The 15307-nt window shown below is 37.6% G+C and overlaps 2 protein-coding genes across 7 annotated transcripts; one reads left to right on the forward strand and one right to left on the reverse strand.

Annotated features, from left to right (window-relative positions):
• Nucleotides 1-193: 193 nt before the first annotated feature.
• LOC119474912 (galectin-8-like) lies at nucleotides 194-10966 on the reverse strand. Of its 3 annotated transcripts, none has more exons than XM_037747263.1 (8): nucleotides 10814-10966; nucleotides 10190-10278; nucleotides 5617-5827; nucleotides 5394-5513; nucleotides 5242-5268; nucleotides 2564-2652; nucleotides 1534-1699; nucleotides 194-1433 (listed from the first exon to the last, which is right to left on the reverse strand). In XM_037747263.1, exons 1-8 carry the CDS (start codon nucleotides 10850-10852, stop codon nucleotides 1302-1304), a joined length of 873 nt encoding a protein of 290 aa, XP_037603191.1. In that variant the 5' UTR covers nucleotides 10853-10966; the 3' UTR covers nucleotides 194-1301. The 3 variants fall into 3 exon arrangements, with proteins under 3 accessions (XP_037603191.1, XP_037603190.1, XP_037603192.1); XM_037747262.1 differs by having other exon boundaries at nucleotides 194-1451; XM_037747264.1 differs by lacking the exons at nucleotides 10190-10278; nucleotides 10814-10966 and adding an exon at nucleotides 8311-8556 and having other exon boundaries at nucleotides 194-1451.
• Nucleotides 8705-14479, forward strand: LOC119474913 (interferon alpha-inducible protein 27-like protein 2A). 4 transcript variants are annotated; one of them, XM_037747265.1, is made up of 8 exons: nucleotides 8705-8755; nucleotides 10849-10927; nucleotides 11785-11788; nucleotides 12442-12491; nucleotides 12614-12655; nucleotides 12763-12773; nucleotides 13146-13307; nucleotides 13922-14479. In XM_037747265.1, the coding sequence occupies exons 2-8, from the start codon at nucleotides 10917-10919 to the stop codon at nucleotides 14026-14028; spliced, it is 387 nt and encodes a 128-aa protein (XP_037603193.1). In that variant the 5' UTR covers nucleotides 8705-8755; nucleotides 10849-10916; the 3' UTR covers nucleotides 14029-14479. The 4 variants fall into 4 exon arrangements, with proteins under 4 accessions (XP_037603193.1, XP_037603197.1, XP_037603195.1 ...); XM_037747267.1 differs by lacking the exon at nucleotides 8705-8755 and having other exon boundaries at nucleotides 10839-10927; XM_037747268.1 differs by lacking the exons at nucleotides 8705-8755; nucleotides 12763-12773.
• The last annotated feature ends 828 nt before the right edge of the window (nucleotides 14480-15307 follow it).

Genomic DNA, 15307 nt, shown 5'->3' on the forward strand with positions numbered 1-15307 from the left:
ACTAGTCTTACATTTATTTGGTAGACACTGACATGACTCCAGGTGAATGCTAATGTTGCTTTGGATCTGCTGAATATGTAAATAAGACACTTTTTGCTAACAGGTTCACTCTATCAAGGTTAATGTGAAAAAGTGTTTTGTTCACAGCCGGTTACACTGCCCCCTAGTGGCCAATCATATAAATTAATGCAGGTTTAACTGGAATGATAATAGTAACACGTTTATTTGTTATTAAATCATTTATGATACATAGGGAAGATTTTTTTTTTCATACATATTTTACAACAATTACAACAGACAATGCAAAAAAACATTGACATTGGAAAAGAAATATTTTTTTCCTTTTCATTTTGGAGCGTTGCTCTTTGCAGCAGTGAAACAAGAGATGGTCACAGATGCAGGACTCTACTATATTCTACAGCTTGCATAAAGATTGCAACATGTCATTTGTTAGGTTATTGAAATAGTTATATTTTAAACTGACCCTGTAACTGCACTGTGCTTGAGTTCTGCTGCACCATTACATGTTAAGTTGATTTAGCTGTCAAGTGCATGGGACGCCATCATGTTAAAGAATCCTGAGGATTACAACCTTCATAGCAGACGAAATAAAAAATTAAACAAATACAAATGGGCATGCCCTCAATAGGCACGTCCTATTTAATTAAAATTAAAAGAAAATAGCCGATAAATTATTTTGTAAAAAAAGAATACTAATTATTTAATAATGATGAAAAATGTTTCAAAGCTTTTTAAATTAGCTGTACAATAAATTAGCCTTTATTGGGCCTTGCTCCAAAAGAATAGAGCTTCTCAATTTCATTCATTGTCTGTATTTGCTGTATTTGGCTTTTAAACAAAGCCAAGTGCTTATTAACATTTACACATATTTCCTGTTTTGATTTTACAGTGCACTAAGGGCATATCACAGCAGAGATGCACTACAGACAGTATATGAAATGAACCAAGGCAAACCTAACTTGTAGCTGTAAACAGTCATGGTGGCTCACAGCCTGATGCTCCAGCACAGCTAACTCTCATGCATCAGTCGTCAAGCCAGGGCTGGAAACATGGACCATAGATGCTCCATGGTAGGGCCTGTCCGTGGTCCTTGGCCACCAAAATGCTAGACTAGCTTAAATCGGTGACCTGTGGTTGCTGCAGGACTAACCTGACCTGGAGTCAGCACAGGATTTGCCGTTTTCAGCATCCATCGCCTGGGTCTAAGCTAATTTAGCATCGATAACCAGAACACAACAGTGTCTGTAACGCTGGCTTCAGTGAGAGTCTAGAGTCCCGACTCACCACAGTTTCACGTCGTCGAGCTCCAGGTCTCCCATGATCTCCAGCTGGTCAATGCTGCTCAGGTCCTGCACCCGATGTCTGAACTCAAACAAGTGGGAGCCGTTCACTGCCAGCTTGAACTGATGAGGCTGACAGAGGATGAGAATCTGACAAAACAAAACAATACAGTGGCAGCAGACAGCAGAAGCCCCTTCGAAATAAACCTTGGAAGTTGCAGGCGCTTCATACCTCAAAGTACTCCCCTGACGAGAAGGGAAAGAAGGGCAGCTCCCGCTCCTCCTGACCCCAGGATTCACTCAGGTACGAGTTCCTGATGAACGCACCGGACTTCATGCGAGGGTTCAGATGGAGAGCGATGTTCTCTGTCCGGCTGTTGCGGAGGTTCACTGTAAAACTGGAAGAAACGTGGATTAAAAAGGTACTTTGGAAATGTTGCTGTTACCAGAGGGAAATTTACATTAATAGTTCAAACACATGCACATCAGATTGCTTTTATTTGTTATGTCAAGGTAAATTTAGCCCCTTAAAACTCCGACATGCAGTTTTTTGAATGCAGTATAAATTTGTTATTTCTGCATACTACATAAATTGGGTATCACTGTAAAACTGAGACTCTTGTGGATCCAAAGATCCCAACTGTATTCATGTGTGATGATGTTAATCCCAATAGTAGCCATTTCATTGTAGTGAGACAAGTTTTGGAAAGTATAAAATAACCTGTTGTGACCTCTAGGATAATAACAGCCTCATCAAACTTTACAAACTAAAGACCTGGATCATTCGGAGGATGTATTGCTGTCCTAGATATATTGACAATAAGGGGGTTTCTGAGCAGTCAAGGTCTTTGTGTCTTAATGTGTTTTTTTGGAGGGATTATTGATCCTTTTTATCAATTCTTGTGGTAAAAAAAACAAAAACGGTTAAATTTAGCACCAAATCCAAAATTGCTGCAACAATTTATTAAACATTATAGAGCATGGGAATGACCATCACAGACTTATATCATAAAGTTCTAAGCTCTTATACACTTTCATAATTTATTTAATTGATTAATTAATATTTATTTCTTATTAATGACTAGAACAACTTGACACAGTGCTGAGCTGCATCTCAAATTAATCAGGTTCCCAGCTTTCAGATGATATACATCACTTCTATGTGACATCTACAGTTGACTATTTATCTTCACCTGAACATCCCCCTTACCCCTTTAAAAGAGCAGGCAGAATGGTAAGGGGTTAATCAGTTATCACTTTACCTGTGAGGGTACATGCTGACCTGTCCTTTGATTGTGATGTGCTGCCCGGGGCTCAGTCCTTTGAGTACACTGCCTTTGTAAGGGAGGCTCTGGAATGAGAGAACGACTGTTGATACATTTTATACGATTAGATTTAATATCAATAAATCTGCACATTATTTTCTCAGCATTTTTCACTATAAAAATAGTGAAAAATGCCCAGTATAATTTCCCACCGTCCAAGGTGACATCTTGAAATGCCTTATTTGTAGGGCTGCACAATTTTGAAAAACATATATAATTGTGATTCTGTACCAAACAAAGATGTTTTCTTTAGTCTTTAGAATATGATGTGTAGGCCGGGACATCTCTGCAGCAACTTAAAATGATATTTTGACACACATTTTGCCTTTAACAAATATTGCGCCTTCTGCGATTTGCAAATTGCAGTAGGCTATATTAAGCCCTACTTCATCAAAGTCCAAACTCCAAAGACATCCAGTTGACCATCATACACCAGCAGTATATAAAGCAGTAAATCATCACATTTGAGAAGCTGGAACCAGCAAATATTTGGCATTTTTTTCCTGAAAAATTAGTTTGCGGTTAATTTTCTCTGACACTGAGCCCTCTTGAAAATCTTTATTTTGAATAATCAACAACACTCTTATTTTGGCAACATTTTTGATTATTTTATTAATTTGTTATTTTATTAATTTGTTAGTTTATATAACAGGGACAACACAGACAAACAGAAGCAATGCAGCAGATATAATGTAAATAGGACATCTAGCTGAAGCTTATTCGTAGAGCTGCAATGATTAATCTATTAGTTGTCAACTATTAAATTAATCGCCAACTATTTTGATAATCGATTAAGTCATTTTTTAAGAAAACAAAGTGAAACTTCTCCGATTCCAGCTTTTAAAATGTGAATATTTTCTGGTTTCTTTACTCCTCTATGACAGTAAACTGAATATCTTTGAGTTGTGGACAAAACCAGATATTTGAGGACGTCATCTAGGTCTTCAGGAAACACTGAACGACATTTTTCACAATTTTTTGACATTTTATAGACCAAATAACTAATCGATTAATCAAGTTACACCCCTAGTAAATGGATGTGAGAAGTGAATCCAATCAAAAAAGTCATTCAGTGTTCACATCTTAAGTAGTTATTGGTTTGGTGTTTTTGTGCTCAGTGCCAGTTAGTTAGTTAGTTAGTTAGTAGGGCTGTCAATAGATACAAATATTTAATCGCGATTAATCACACATTTTTTATCTGTTCAAAATGTACCGTAAAGGGAGATTTGTCAAGAATTTAATACTCTTATCAACATGGGAGTGGGCAAATGTGCTGGATTTATGCAAACATATGCATATATTTATTATTGGAAATCAATTAACAACGACAAATATTGTCCAGAAACCCTCACAGGTACTGCATTTAGCATAAACTTGACTATGACTTACCCCAAACTGCATGTGATTATCATAAAGTGGGCATGTCTGTAAAGGGGAGACTCGTGGGTACCCACAGAACCCATTTTCATTCACATATCTTGAGGTCAGAGGTCAAGGGACCCCTTTGAAAATGGCAATGACAGTTTTTCCTCTCCAAGATTTAGTGTGAGTTTGGAGTGTTATTTAGCCTTCTTTACGACAAGCTAGTATGACATGGTTGGTACCGATGGATTCCTTAGGTTTCTAGTTTCATATGATGCCAGTATCTTCACTCTAGCTTTAAAACTGAGCCCGCTACAACCTCGGAAAGATTGATTGCGTTAATGCATTAAAGAAATTAGTGGCGTTAAAACGATTTTGTGTTAACTCATTATTATCGCGTTAACTTTTGACAGCCCTATTAGTTCATTTTATTTGATATGGACATCACAGTAGCATTAGAACTGTAACATACAGTTGTGTTTGTAGTGAAACACAAATTAACAACACCTGTCCACAGGAAGCTATTTTTTGCATTGCTCAACATGCTACCTATAACCCTTTTCTACTTATTCCAAACTATTTATTGATGCTTCTGCAAGTGTAAAATGCTACAATAGGGAAAGAGTAGGCCGCCACATGAAGGTAAAAAATACAAAAGCTTGCACGAGTACAGGTTTAAGTGTTATATTTTGTATATGGGAAAAGCGAAATACTGTATTTAGTGGTGTGAAAATTGTGGATTATTAGTTAAAGGATAATTCCAATTTATTACAACTTTAGTGTTATTTTCATAGTTTGGCCATCCTTCCTAACGGTAATAATGACACTGTACTCATCAAGTTAATTGCTAAGATCTGGGAAGGCAGCATCATCGTTAAGAAGAAGTAAAGAAACAAGATTATTACCAACATTTTGGGTGCTTTCGCTTTGGGTTTACCTCCAGATAAAATGATTTAGATAATCTAAACTGCCTTGTTTACAGCCTGTCTGACTGCCTGAGGGCTCACATTTCTTGGACCCGGGGGACTTTGATGTAGTGATGTCGGGGTGTTCCCAGATGTCAAAAAATATTTTAATAAACCAGAATTTCCTTTTAAAAGTCTGAGGGCTGCATAATGAATTGAACAGAGTCTACGGTGCGCAAACGAAGGAGTCATTTAGGAAATGTGTATCAGTTTTCACGGCATCACAAGATACTGGGCACATTTAGGCACAGAGGTTTTATGTAAGATGACGCAAAATGAAAAACTCACCAAGTCACCTGATTCTGAATATATTGCCTGAAAGACAGAAAAGAAATGATTTAGAACACATTTAGATATGATTAATCAGATCTATAATAGAAACACATCTGACCAACTTGTGAGGACAAAATAAAGCAAACGAGTGATGACAATGTACTTACTGAGTTTGGGATGTAGCCAACAGCGTGCACTTTGACTTTCCCAGAAATAGAAAATGTGTCGACCTTGTTTAGTGGGATTTTGTGCTTGTATTCCAGCAGGTGAGTGCCATTTACTGCCACCTGTGGGTGAAGACAAGTATTTGAGTATCCTAATTTTCTATTAATCAAATTACTTTTTTTAGGTAACACATCGATTCAGCCTTAACAGCATGGGTTCACTGACCTTGAAGACGTCTCCGTGCACCAGGATGATGGTCTCGAAGGGGGCTCCACGTTTGTAGGGCAGCTGATGGAGCGTTTCCTCTTTGCCCCAGCTCTCCTGTAGCAGGGAGTTACACACCACACTGGGCGAGCCTTTGAAGCGAGGGCTGAAGTGGAGAGCGACGTCAGAGCGCGGCTTGGTGCTGCAGCCGCTCGACAGGTCGATCTGAAACCTGCAGAGGTTGCACACAGAGGCTGGATTATTAACAAGGCAAAGCGGGCTTCCGAGTTCACTTCATGTCAAAGGGTTGGGGAGTTTGCACCTCTTAAGTACCATATCAACAAAGGCAGGTCCTTGTATAGAGGTAGGGCTGCAACTAACGCTTATTTTCATTGTCGATTAATCTGTAGATTATTTTCTTGATTAATCGATTAGTTGTTTGATCTATAAAATGTCAGAAAATAGTCGAACAATGACAATCAGTGTTTCCCAAAGCCCAAGATACATGGTGCCTTCAAAGGAAACTTGTGAATTTGTGTTTACAACATGGGAAGTCATTCACACAATATACTTGGCGTTCAAGTGGATAAGTCGTGAGAACACCGCTGCTAAGCAACGGCAATATTAACGTTACCGTCGGTGTCTAGAAGCCACAGAGGCTAACAATTTAGCAAGCTAGCAAGGGGGTAACATAATGCAGTAAGTGCAAAGGCATAATGAGAGGAAAAAGATGAGGTCGGGAGTATCAACATTTTCCTCAAACATTATAAAATTACAAATAAAAATATACAACTAAAATTACAATATATTAATTTATTATGCGCTGAAAAATTAACTTCCAAGGCCTCCACCATTTCTGACATCAACAAACACGTCACAAGTCGTGAACTCTGAGCTTTCAGAAACTTTCCACTTATGATGTCGTGAATACCAAAAGAGGGGGAGTTCATATGGACTCTTCTCATGAACACTGTAAACACAACCCCATTTGAAGGCACCAATAATATCTTGCCCACAACTCAAAGATATTCAGTGTACTGGCATAAAGCATTAAAGAAACCAAAAAATATTTACATTTAGGAAACTGGAATCAGAGAATTTTGACTGCATTTCTTTTTTTAATTACTCAAACCGATTTATCTATTAACAAAATAGTTGCTGATTAATTTAAAAGGAACAGTGTGTAACATTTAGGGGGATCTAATGGCAGAAATGGAATATAATATAAATAAGTATGTTTACTCTAGTATAAAACCACCTGAAAATACGAATCGTTGTGTATTTGATACTTAGAATGAGCCATAAATCTACATACGGAGCAGGTCCTCTTCACAGAGCCGGCCACCATTTTTCTACAGTAGCCCAGAACGGACAAACCACTGTGTTAAGTTGATAACATTAATAGCTTTTGAGTTAACCCCCGCCGTCACTCCACTCAGTCGCTCGGAAACAAGACACAGTAAACCTCTGTTGGTCTTGAGGAGCTGCAGCATTTATTTCTGCACAAACTGCAACTTCCACTATACATTTACAAAGATAACATTCAACATATCTGCTGTTAATTAATACAATGCTTAGTTTACAAAATTGATGTATGTCCCCATAGGCATGTATTTCATACATATTCTTGCATTTATTCATGCTTGTTCTTCAATTTCAGTGACTTGTTTTATTTCTGTTCAGTAAAGATATAAAGTGCTAATTTTACCCTCAATATATTGTTAATGTACATGTTAAGATCATTAGTTTATTTAGTTAAGATCAGTTGAGATGAGTTTGACCCTTTATCAATGTTAGTTTTGCTTTTAGGTTGTAACTCTCTGCTGCCGTCAATGTGAAGTACCGACAGATTAATTCAGGTTTTGCATCAAAGTAATGATGATTTCTGATTGTACGTTGCAGGTGAAAACTGACTGAATATGGCAACTGATGAAGCAAGCAAGTAACAACCCACTACCAAAGCGACCACAGGTGGAGTGCATGTTGCATGCTGTTCTGATAATACAGGTAAACTGGTTTCACCATGAAGTGTTGACTCCTGTCGAACTCTGCTCAGGGCAGCTCAGATAGGAAATCATGCACCAGTTTTGGAACTGGCAAAAGACATTCCTGAGGGTTAGATTCTGGCAATCTACTACCTCAGAAAGTGTTGCAGCATCTTCACTATGAAGATGGCATCCTTGCAAAAGAAAATCAAAGTGCCAGTGACTCTGCTGAAGAGGAAGAATCGTACGTCTAGGACTTATGACGCAGACCTTTGTCGGTTTTCTGACAAAATATGCTGCAGAGCCACTGGCACTTTGATTTTCTGGTGGCCGGTGGCCATATTCAGTCAGTTTTCACCTGCAACATACAATCAGAAATCATTATTACCTTGATGCAAAACCTGAATTAATCTGTCAGTGCTTTGGTCACAAATTCTTGCATATTAAACCTTTAATGTTTCCCCAGCTTTATCCGCAAACTCTGAGGTCCGTTTGAGTGTCCTTTTAGATCTAAAATGTAAAGCTTCTCTATTGCTGTATTCTTTATTAGACAATAGTAAAGCACAAATGTAAGGTTTTTAAGTGTGGTAACCAGGCAGGATGCAGGTGTATGACGTGGTTGAGAAATGAGCCGATGAGTCAGACAGATTTTTACAGCGTTCAGTTTTGTTTTTTGTTTTTTTTTTACTGGTGATTTGCAGCGAGTGACAAAAGAATTTCACAACCTCACCCATGGCAAACAGGCAGCTGGACAATGAAGCAGGTTTTCACAGGTAAAGCAGACTCTGGTGGCTGAAGAAGCATTCAACCTGACCCCCACCTTGCTCTGACAATTAGACTCCATTTCCAGCTGGCCTCACTACCAATGGACCCTCCCAACAATAAAGGGCACCTGTACACTCCCCAAATAGATTGTATTTACAAATAAACGATCACAATATTAATATATACAAAATACACATGACTATACTCCAATACAGGCTAACTACAAAGCATAATAAACTAAAGGAATATCAAACAATTCCAACTCAAAGAAACCCAACTACCCACACCCCTCTCTCCTCCCTGCCACTTGGTTTGGCCTAACGAGGTCATTTATGGCAGCTGGAGACCTGTGGCTAAAATGATTCCCACAAAACATGCCTCCAGGAAGTGGACCTCAGAGAGAGTGATAAGTATGATTTACCAAAATAAAAGCACAACATAAGCATAATCACTTCCTGTATTAAATTGTGTTGTCAATGTCAAACTTTACACTTTGCATGTGAGCGTTTTCTTTTCACCTTGAGTGAGGGAGATGCTTTCCAGCTCTCTCACAACAATCAAACAAAGGCTGACTTTAAAAAGGTACTGTTTGTGTAACTTCTTACACTTACACTCTTATAAATCATTGCGGGTCGGTTGGATAAATTGGTCAATTGGAGAATAGCACCAGTGTTTAGAGTGTGGGTGTACGTGGGAAGTGAGTGGTGAAGCAAGAGAGAGCGGCGGTAAATCCGTGTGAACGAACAAGTGAGCTAGTGGAGCAGAAGACAGAGTTAGTTAGGCTGTGAGAATATCTAGTGAATGAACAGTGGAGGTTGCAGTTTGTGCAAAATTAAATTCTGCAGCTCCTCAAGATCAACAGAGGTTTCCCGTGTTTCCTGGCGGCTGAGTAAAGCGGCGGGGGTTAACTCGGGAGCGAGCAACGTTATCAACTCCAGTCCGAGCAGGAAAAAGTTAACAGTGGTTTGTCTGTTCTGTGCTACTGTAAGAAACATGGTGGCCGGCTAACGAAACAACGATTCTTAGTTTCAGAATACACTAAAGAAAACATACTTATTAATATTATACTCCATTTATGCCAGTAGATCGTTACACACTGGTCCTTTATTTGAAATATCTATCTGCAAAACTGCATGGAAAAATAATCTAGTTCAGCTGACTTTCTTTATGGCATGATTGAAAATAGATTTATACATTTTCAGTTCATATAACCCCAGATAATAATGCACACAGTGCACTTTCATAGACTAAGCTACTGGAGTTACCCTGCACTATATTCATTTTTAACAGTCTCTTCTGCACTATATTCACTTTTTTAATAGTCCTGTATCACAGTTGTTACCCTGCACTATATTCACTTTTAACAGTTTTCTTCATCTCCTTGTATTTTTATATCTGGTATATTTTTTTTGTACTTTGTACTACTAACTTTTTTCCGGCCTTTTTACTAACATGTTTTTGCACTATGGAACTGTGATGCTGGAAACTTGAATTTCCCTCGGGATCAATAAAGTTACTATCTATCTATCTATTTATCTATCTATCTTGATATTATTATATCGGTTTTATTTGTTTTAGGAGTTTGTTAAATTAAATACATGGATTACAATTAGCCTGTGTGTATGTGTTCTGTGGGAGGTACGGGGGTGCCACAAAAAAAGAAAATCACCAAAAAGGAGTGCCATGGTTTAAAAAAGTTTGGGGAACATTGAACAAGACACAACAGAGTTTACAAGTTTTTTCCAGATTAAATTATCACGTGCTTTGCCTTTACCAATCAAATATTAGAGATATCCCCCAAATAGAGAGAAAGGTGGCTCTTCTTCTGTATATTTCTCTCTTACCTGTCAGCATCTGGGGGCACTGTGCCCTGGATGATGATGATCTCCCCAGGGTGCAGGCCTCCAGGTATGGGCCCTGTGTATGGGATCACCTGAGGTGGAGAGTTAGTCAAGTTAAGTCAAATTTATTTCTACAGCACATTTAAAACATGAGCTGACAAAAGTGCTTTACAGACATAGTGCAGAATAAAAAACAGGTCAACAGAGCAGACAACAAAATCTCACAAATCCACAGACAGAGACCAAGATAAGAAAATCCATGAGTAAAAAAGACTGTTATAATGAGCATTAAAAAAAAGGCCAATTAGTAATCACAATTCAAGCACATTCAAAAAAGCCAAAGAAAAGAGGTGGGTCTTGAGCTGTGCTTTGAAAGACTGTAGAGGGAGCAGATCATAGCACTGGACACACCTGCACTTGAACACATGTATGCTGCCTGAAACAAGGAGCTAATAGTGAAACGCCTCTAGCTACAACACAGGCCTACACTGACCGTCTGAGATCTCAGTGTGCAGGTTTATAGACAGCTGCTGCTGCTGCTGCTGCACATAGCATATTATAGGTCTATTGATCATTCCATGATGGCACCAGAGGGCTGATGTTGGATAATAATAATAAGCCTCTTACCGGATTCAGGACAGTGTGTTTCGCATTTGCCACAGACATCGAGCTTGTTGTGTGTCAGACTACAACATGCAGCCGCGCTGAGAGACAACAGAGTCTGCGGTAGATGTGTGACCGGTTAGTGTCTCTCCTGCACTACACGGAGAGGATGGCAGTGGGCATCTTCTCTCCATCAAGACCCTTTAACACAGCACGCATGCGCAGATCATACCATGTGATCAGGTCTGCTGAACAACAACGGAGGCCCATGAACTGTTCAATATTATTACACCTTTATTTCATCTGCAGCAAAGGCAACATATTATGAATTCTTTAATCTTGTTTTAGGGGAAATATGCTGTTCAACTGGTGAAATTATATGACTTTTATCATCATAATGGTGTGTTCTGTTTAATAAATACAGGTGTTAAGGATAATTATATCAGTAATTAATTTATATTTCTGTATGACATAGATTAAAGGTAATAATTATAGTTAGAATAATTATAAATAATAATAATTATAGTTAGAAAAATATGAAATATGCTGTTCAACTGGTGAAACTATATGACTTTTATCATAATGGTCTGTTCTGTTTAATAAATACAGGTGTTAAGGATAATTATATCAGTAATTCATTTATATTTCTGCATGACACAGATTAAAGGTAATAATTATCGTTAGAATAATTATAAATAATCATAGTTAGACAAATATGAAATATGCTGTCCACGCGACAACAGGTGAAACTATATGACTGTTATCTTAATAGAATAGAATAGAAAGCTTTATTGTCATTGTATTAAATACATCGAGATTCACAGTTACCACTTCTGGTCAGTGCTTTAAAAGAAATACTTGACAAGACTAAACGAGGCAGATAAAACATACAACAGGTAAAACACACACACACACACACACACACACACACACAGTTATAAAGCAAATAAAAACAGGTAAAGTAGATACCTAGTAGAATAAATAAATATAAACAGAAGTGTTACACTAGAAGAATAAAATATAAAAATAGATGTAATGTTAACAGAGGTAATTGCAATTGTAAAACAGGTAGGGTAGATGTAATAAATAAATAAATGTAAACAAAGGTAGTTGCACTTGAGGTGTATATTGCATCAAGGATATTGCACAGAAAATGGTATGGTCTGTTCTGTTTAAATACAGGTGTTAAGGATAAGGATAATTATATCAGTAATTAATTTATATTTCTGTATGACACAGATTAAAGGTGATAATTATAGTTAGAATAATTATAAATAATAATAAGTATAGTTAGAATAATTATAAATAATAATAATTATAGTTAGACAAATTTTAGGGGAAAAAAAACCAGAGGAGAGTCAGGGGACGTGCAGGAAAACCATATATTTGGCACGGATGATTTTCTGTCATATTTTACACATATTACTGGGTGCATTCCATATTTCAAACACACACATATTTACAATTTGTATAATTTATTATTATTATTAGTAGTAGTAATGTTTTTTTTTGTGTGTGGCTGTCTAGCGCCCTCTATTGACCGGCCGCCACTGGATGTATCTCTCTTTATACATCCAGGGTTAATTAAGTGTGAGGAAACTATAAAAGGACGCCATCTGGTGTTCAAATTCATACAAAGTTTCGTTTCTCAGGAACCCAGCAGTTTCAGGCTCGTCAAACAAGAAAAAAAACATGGATCCGAGTGAGTATCACTGGATTTATACGTTTTCCTTATGTAAAATAATAATAATAACCATAGTGAATGTCTTTGATTACACCAGATGAACTGTAAATATTGATTTGGGTTTTTATTTTGTGTTTCAGAGACAGCTGTCGCCATTGGAGTAGGAGCAGGCGCAGGAGCAAGTAAGACTTTGGAAAGCCTTTATAGCACCAATGTTTACTTTATAAAATCTTTAATGTAGAACAGCCATTTACATGATTAACGCTATTATGCATTGTCCATTTTAAAGTGGCCTGACAAGTAAGCATACAAAGTTTCCTCTGCTGTGTTGTTGTTGTTGTTGATGATGATGATGATGATGATGGTGGTGGTGTTGGTGTTGTTGTTGTTATTGATGATGATGATGTTGGTGGTGGTGTTGTTGTTGTTGATGATGATGATGATGATGTTGTTGGTGGTGTTGTTGTTGATGATGTTGTTATTGTTGATGATGATGATGTTGGTGTTGTTGTTGATGATGATGATGATGTTGGTGTTGTTGTTGTTGTTGATGATGATGATGGTGTTGTTGTTGTTGTTGTTATTGATGATGATGATGTTGTTGTTGTTGTTGTTGTTGATGGTGTTGGTGTTGGTGTTGATGGTGTTGTTGTTGTATTCATCCATGTGCAGTAGTGGCTGCTGTCGGGGTTCCTATAGTTCTGGGGGCCATAGGTTTCACCTCAGCTGGAATAGCAGCAGGCTCCTATGCTGCTGGCATGATGTCGACTGCTGCAGTTGCTAACGGAGGAGGAGTGGTAGCTGGAGGTCTGGTGGCTACTCTGCAGGCAGCAGGTAAACAACATTATTTGATTTTTGAAATAATCCTTTAATCTTGTGGTATCTTAATGGTGACATGATCACTGCTGGAACAATATTAAAAGGGGGATCATGTGCTGTGTTAATGTCTTTTCAAAGTGCAACAACATAAAGTCCCACAAGTGTGGCACAGTAGATGTTAATAATCTTATGTGGATAACTAGTGCAGTATTCAACAAAACAAAGTGTTTAGGTAGGCTGTAGGAGCCAAATACTTTATTTCAGAATTAGTTATTCAGTTTATTAAATTATTTGTGTTTTAGTAAGTAGTAAATTAGTTTATAATTATATTTAACTATGACAAATCCAATATGGAGCTTTGCCTAGAGTTACTCCCCTTTTTTCCCGTGTTTCCCCTTTACCATTACTATATTACTGCAATCCTAAGTGCGTCTAACTGCATGCATCACACCGGGAGCCTCAAGGCAAGTTTGGATTGCCTTTATATAGGCTATAATTTAATGATATACAACTGCACTGTGATGACAATAGGGCCACTGTTTCATTTACTGTTTAGCTTGAGAAGAAGACTTTCTCAGCTTCTCTGTAGCTCCATATTCTGATATAAAACCTGTGTAATCTTGTTGTAGGTGCAGCTGGTCTGTCAGGAGCTGCCACTGCAGTTGTAACAGGCACTGGAGCGGTAGTGGGATGGCTGGTCAGCGTCATCCGTGGAAAAAAAGATAAACAAAGATAAATGCACGATATTTTTTGCTTTTGCAAATCAGCTCACTTGCTCAACAACGCTTTTGTCATCTCTGACAACTGAAATGTTTTTGTTTTCTGCCTCCAACATCATAAATCATATCACACTTTTCAATATATTTATGGACATGGACATAGCTCCTGCATATGCCACTGGATCTGGAGCTTCCCTAGGGAAAGGAGACATTGGGTTGAGGCCCTTTAACCCTCAGCACTGGTGCCTCACACTGGCTCTTCTCCTTATACACCAACAATTACAACCTCTTAATTTCTAATCCTTGCATTGTAATATAGTCAGCTCTTGACTGTCTAGTACTATTGTGATTATTTATTGTGTATGTTGTGCTGCCGACACTGTATACTGAGTGTTTTCTTCAGACTGAATGCATGAAAACAAATTCAACTGACTGATCGTGTGGCCATTAAAGTGTAATGAAGAGAAATGTTGTCCTTGTTGTGTCGCTAGGAAAAGTCAGGAGATCACCAAAGTCAGTAGGCTAGGGAACATGAATATTCATACAACGATTAATGGAAATCCATCCAATAGTTGTTAAGATATTGCAGTCTGCTCTGTTTCTGTTTTTGTGAAGTTAGATTTAAAGGTGCTTTTGAATTCATTCAGCCACTAGATGTCACACTTTGTTAGAAGTGGGAACCAAATGTCAGATATCTTCCACAGAGATAAACAAAACATTAATTTTGGACATGCCAAATTTTTTAAATCATTAATTCACAATCATGATATTTCTTTTATTAGGAAAAGCAATACTTTATTCGGCACCTTTCTAAAATGTTTTAAATGATTTGTCTACCTAAAAATGTTATTAATATGACCTTTATTATAAATGCAGTTATTAATAGGCCACTGCAGCCATGTCTATTATGATGCTCATCATTGGATATGTTCACCTGACAACTTGAACAGAAAATGATTCAGATATTGACTGACTGTCTCTAACTTTCTGTAAACAGAAGATGAGCTTTCATTTTCATCCAAATACAACATAAAGAGACTTTAAACTGAGCATACTTTGCTGCCACACTGATATCTTTCATATAACAGGACAATACTGCCTGTCTTTGATAAGGGTTTAGTATTACATCAAGGTGTTTTCACAGAGTTTAGAGTCATTCATCATTTAAATGAGAAGATGGAGACACAAAGAATGATGTAATTGGCCATTAGATATGCCTTGACTCATATCTTGAGTCAAAATTGAAGTTTTCTTTCAGTTCTCCACTTTTATTGCAATCAACTGTAAAGACATTTT

The sequence above is a fragment of the Sebastes umbrosus genome, chromosome 16, assembly GCF_015220745.1.
Source record: "Sebastes umbrosus isolate fSebUmb1 chromosome 16, fSebUmb1.pri, whole genome shotgun sequence".
NCBI classification, from domain to species: domain Eukaryota; kingdom Metazoa; phylum Chordata; class Actinopteri; order Perciformes; family Sebastidae; genus Sebastes; species Sebastes umbrosus.

Coding starts and splice junctions, on each gene's coding strand:
- LOC119474912 (XM_037747262.1), bottom strand. CDS start 10,852: ATGTCTGTGGCAAATGCGAAACACACTGTCCTGAATCCG. Junction 5,514..5,616: donor TGCACGGAGACGTCTTCAAG/GTCAGTGAACCC, acceptor CTTCACCCACAG/GTGGCAGTAAATGGCACTCA. Junction 1,452..1,533: donor CGTCAGGGGAGTACTTTGAG/GTATGAAGCGCC, acceptor TTGTTTTGTCAG/ATTCTCATCCTCTGTCAGCC.
- LOC119474913 (XM_037747265.1), top strand. Junction 12,492..12,613: donor GAAAAAAAACATGGATCCGA/GTGAGTATCACT, acceptor TTTGTGTTTCAG/AGACAGCTGTCGCCATTGGA. Junction 13,308..13,921: donor GGCTACTCTGCAGGCAGCAG/GTAAACAACATT, acceptor ATCTTGTTGTAG/GTGCAGCTGGTCTGTCAGGA.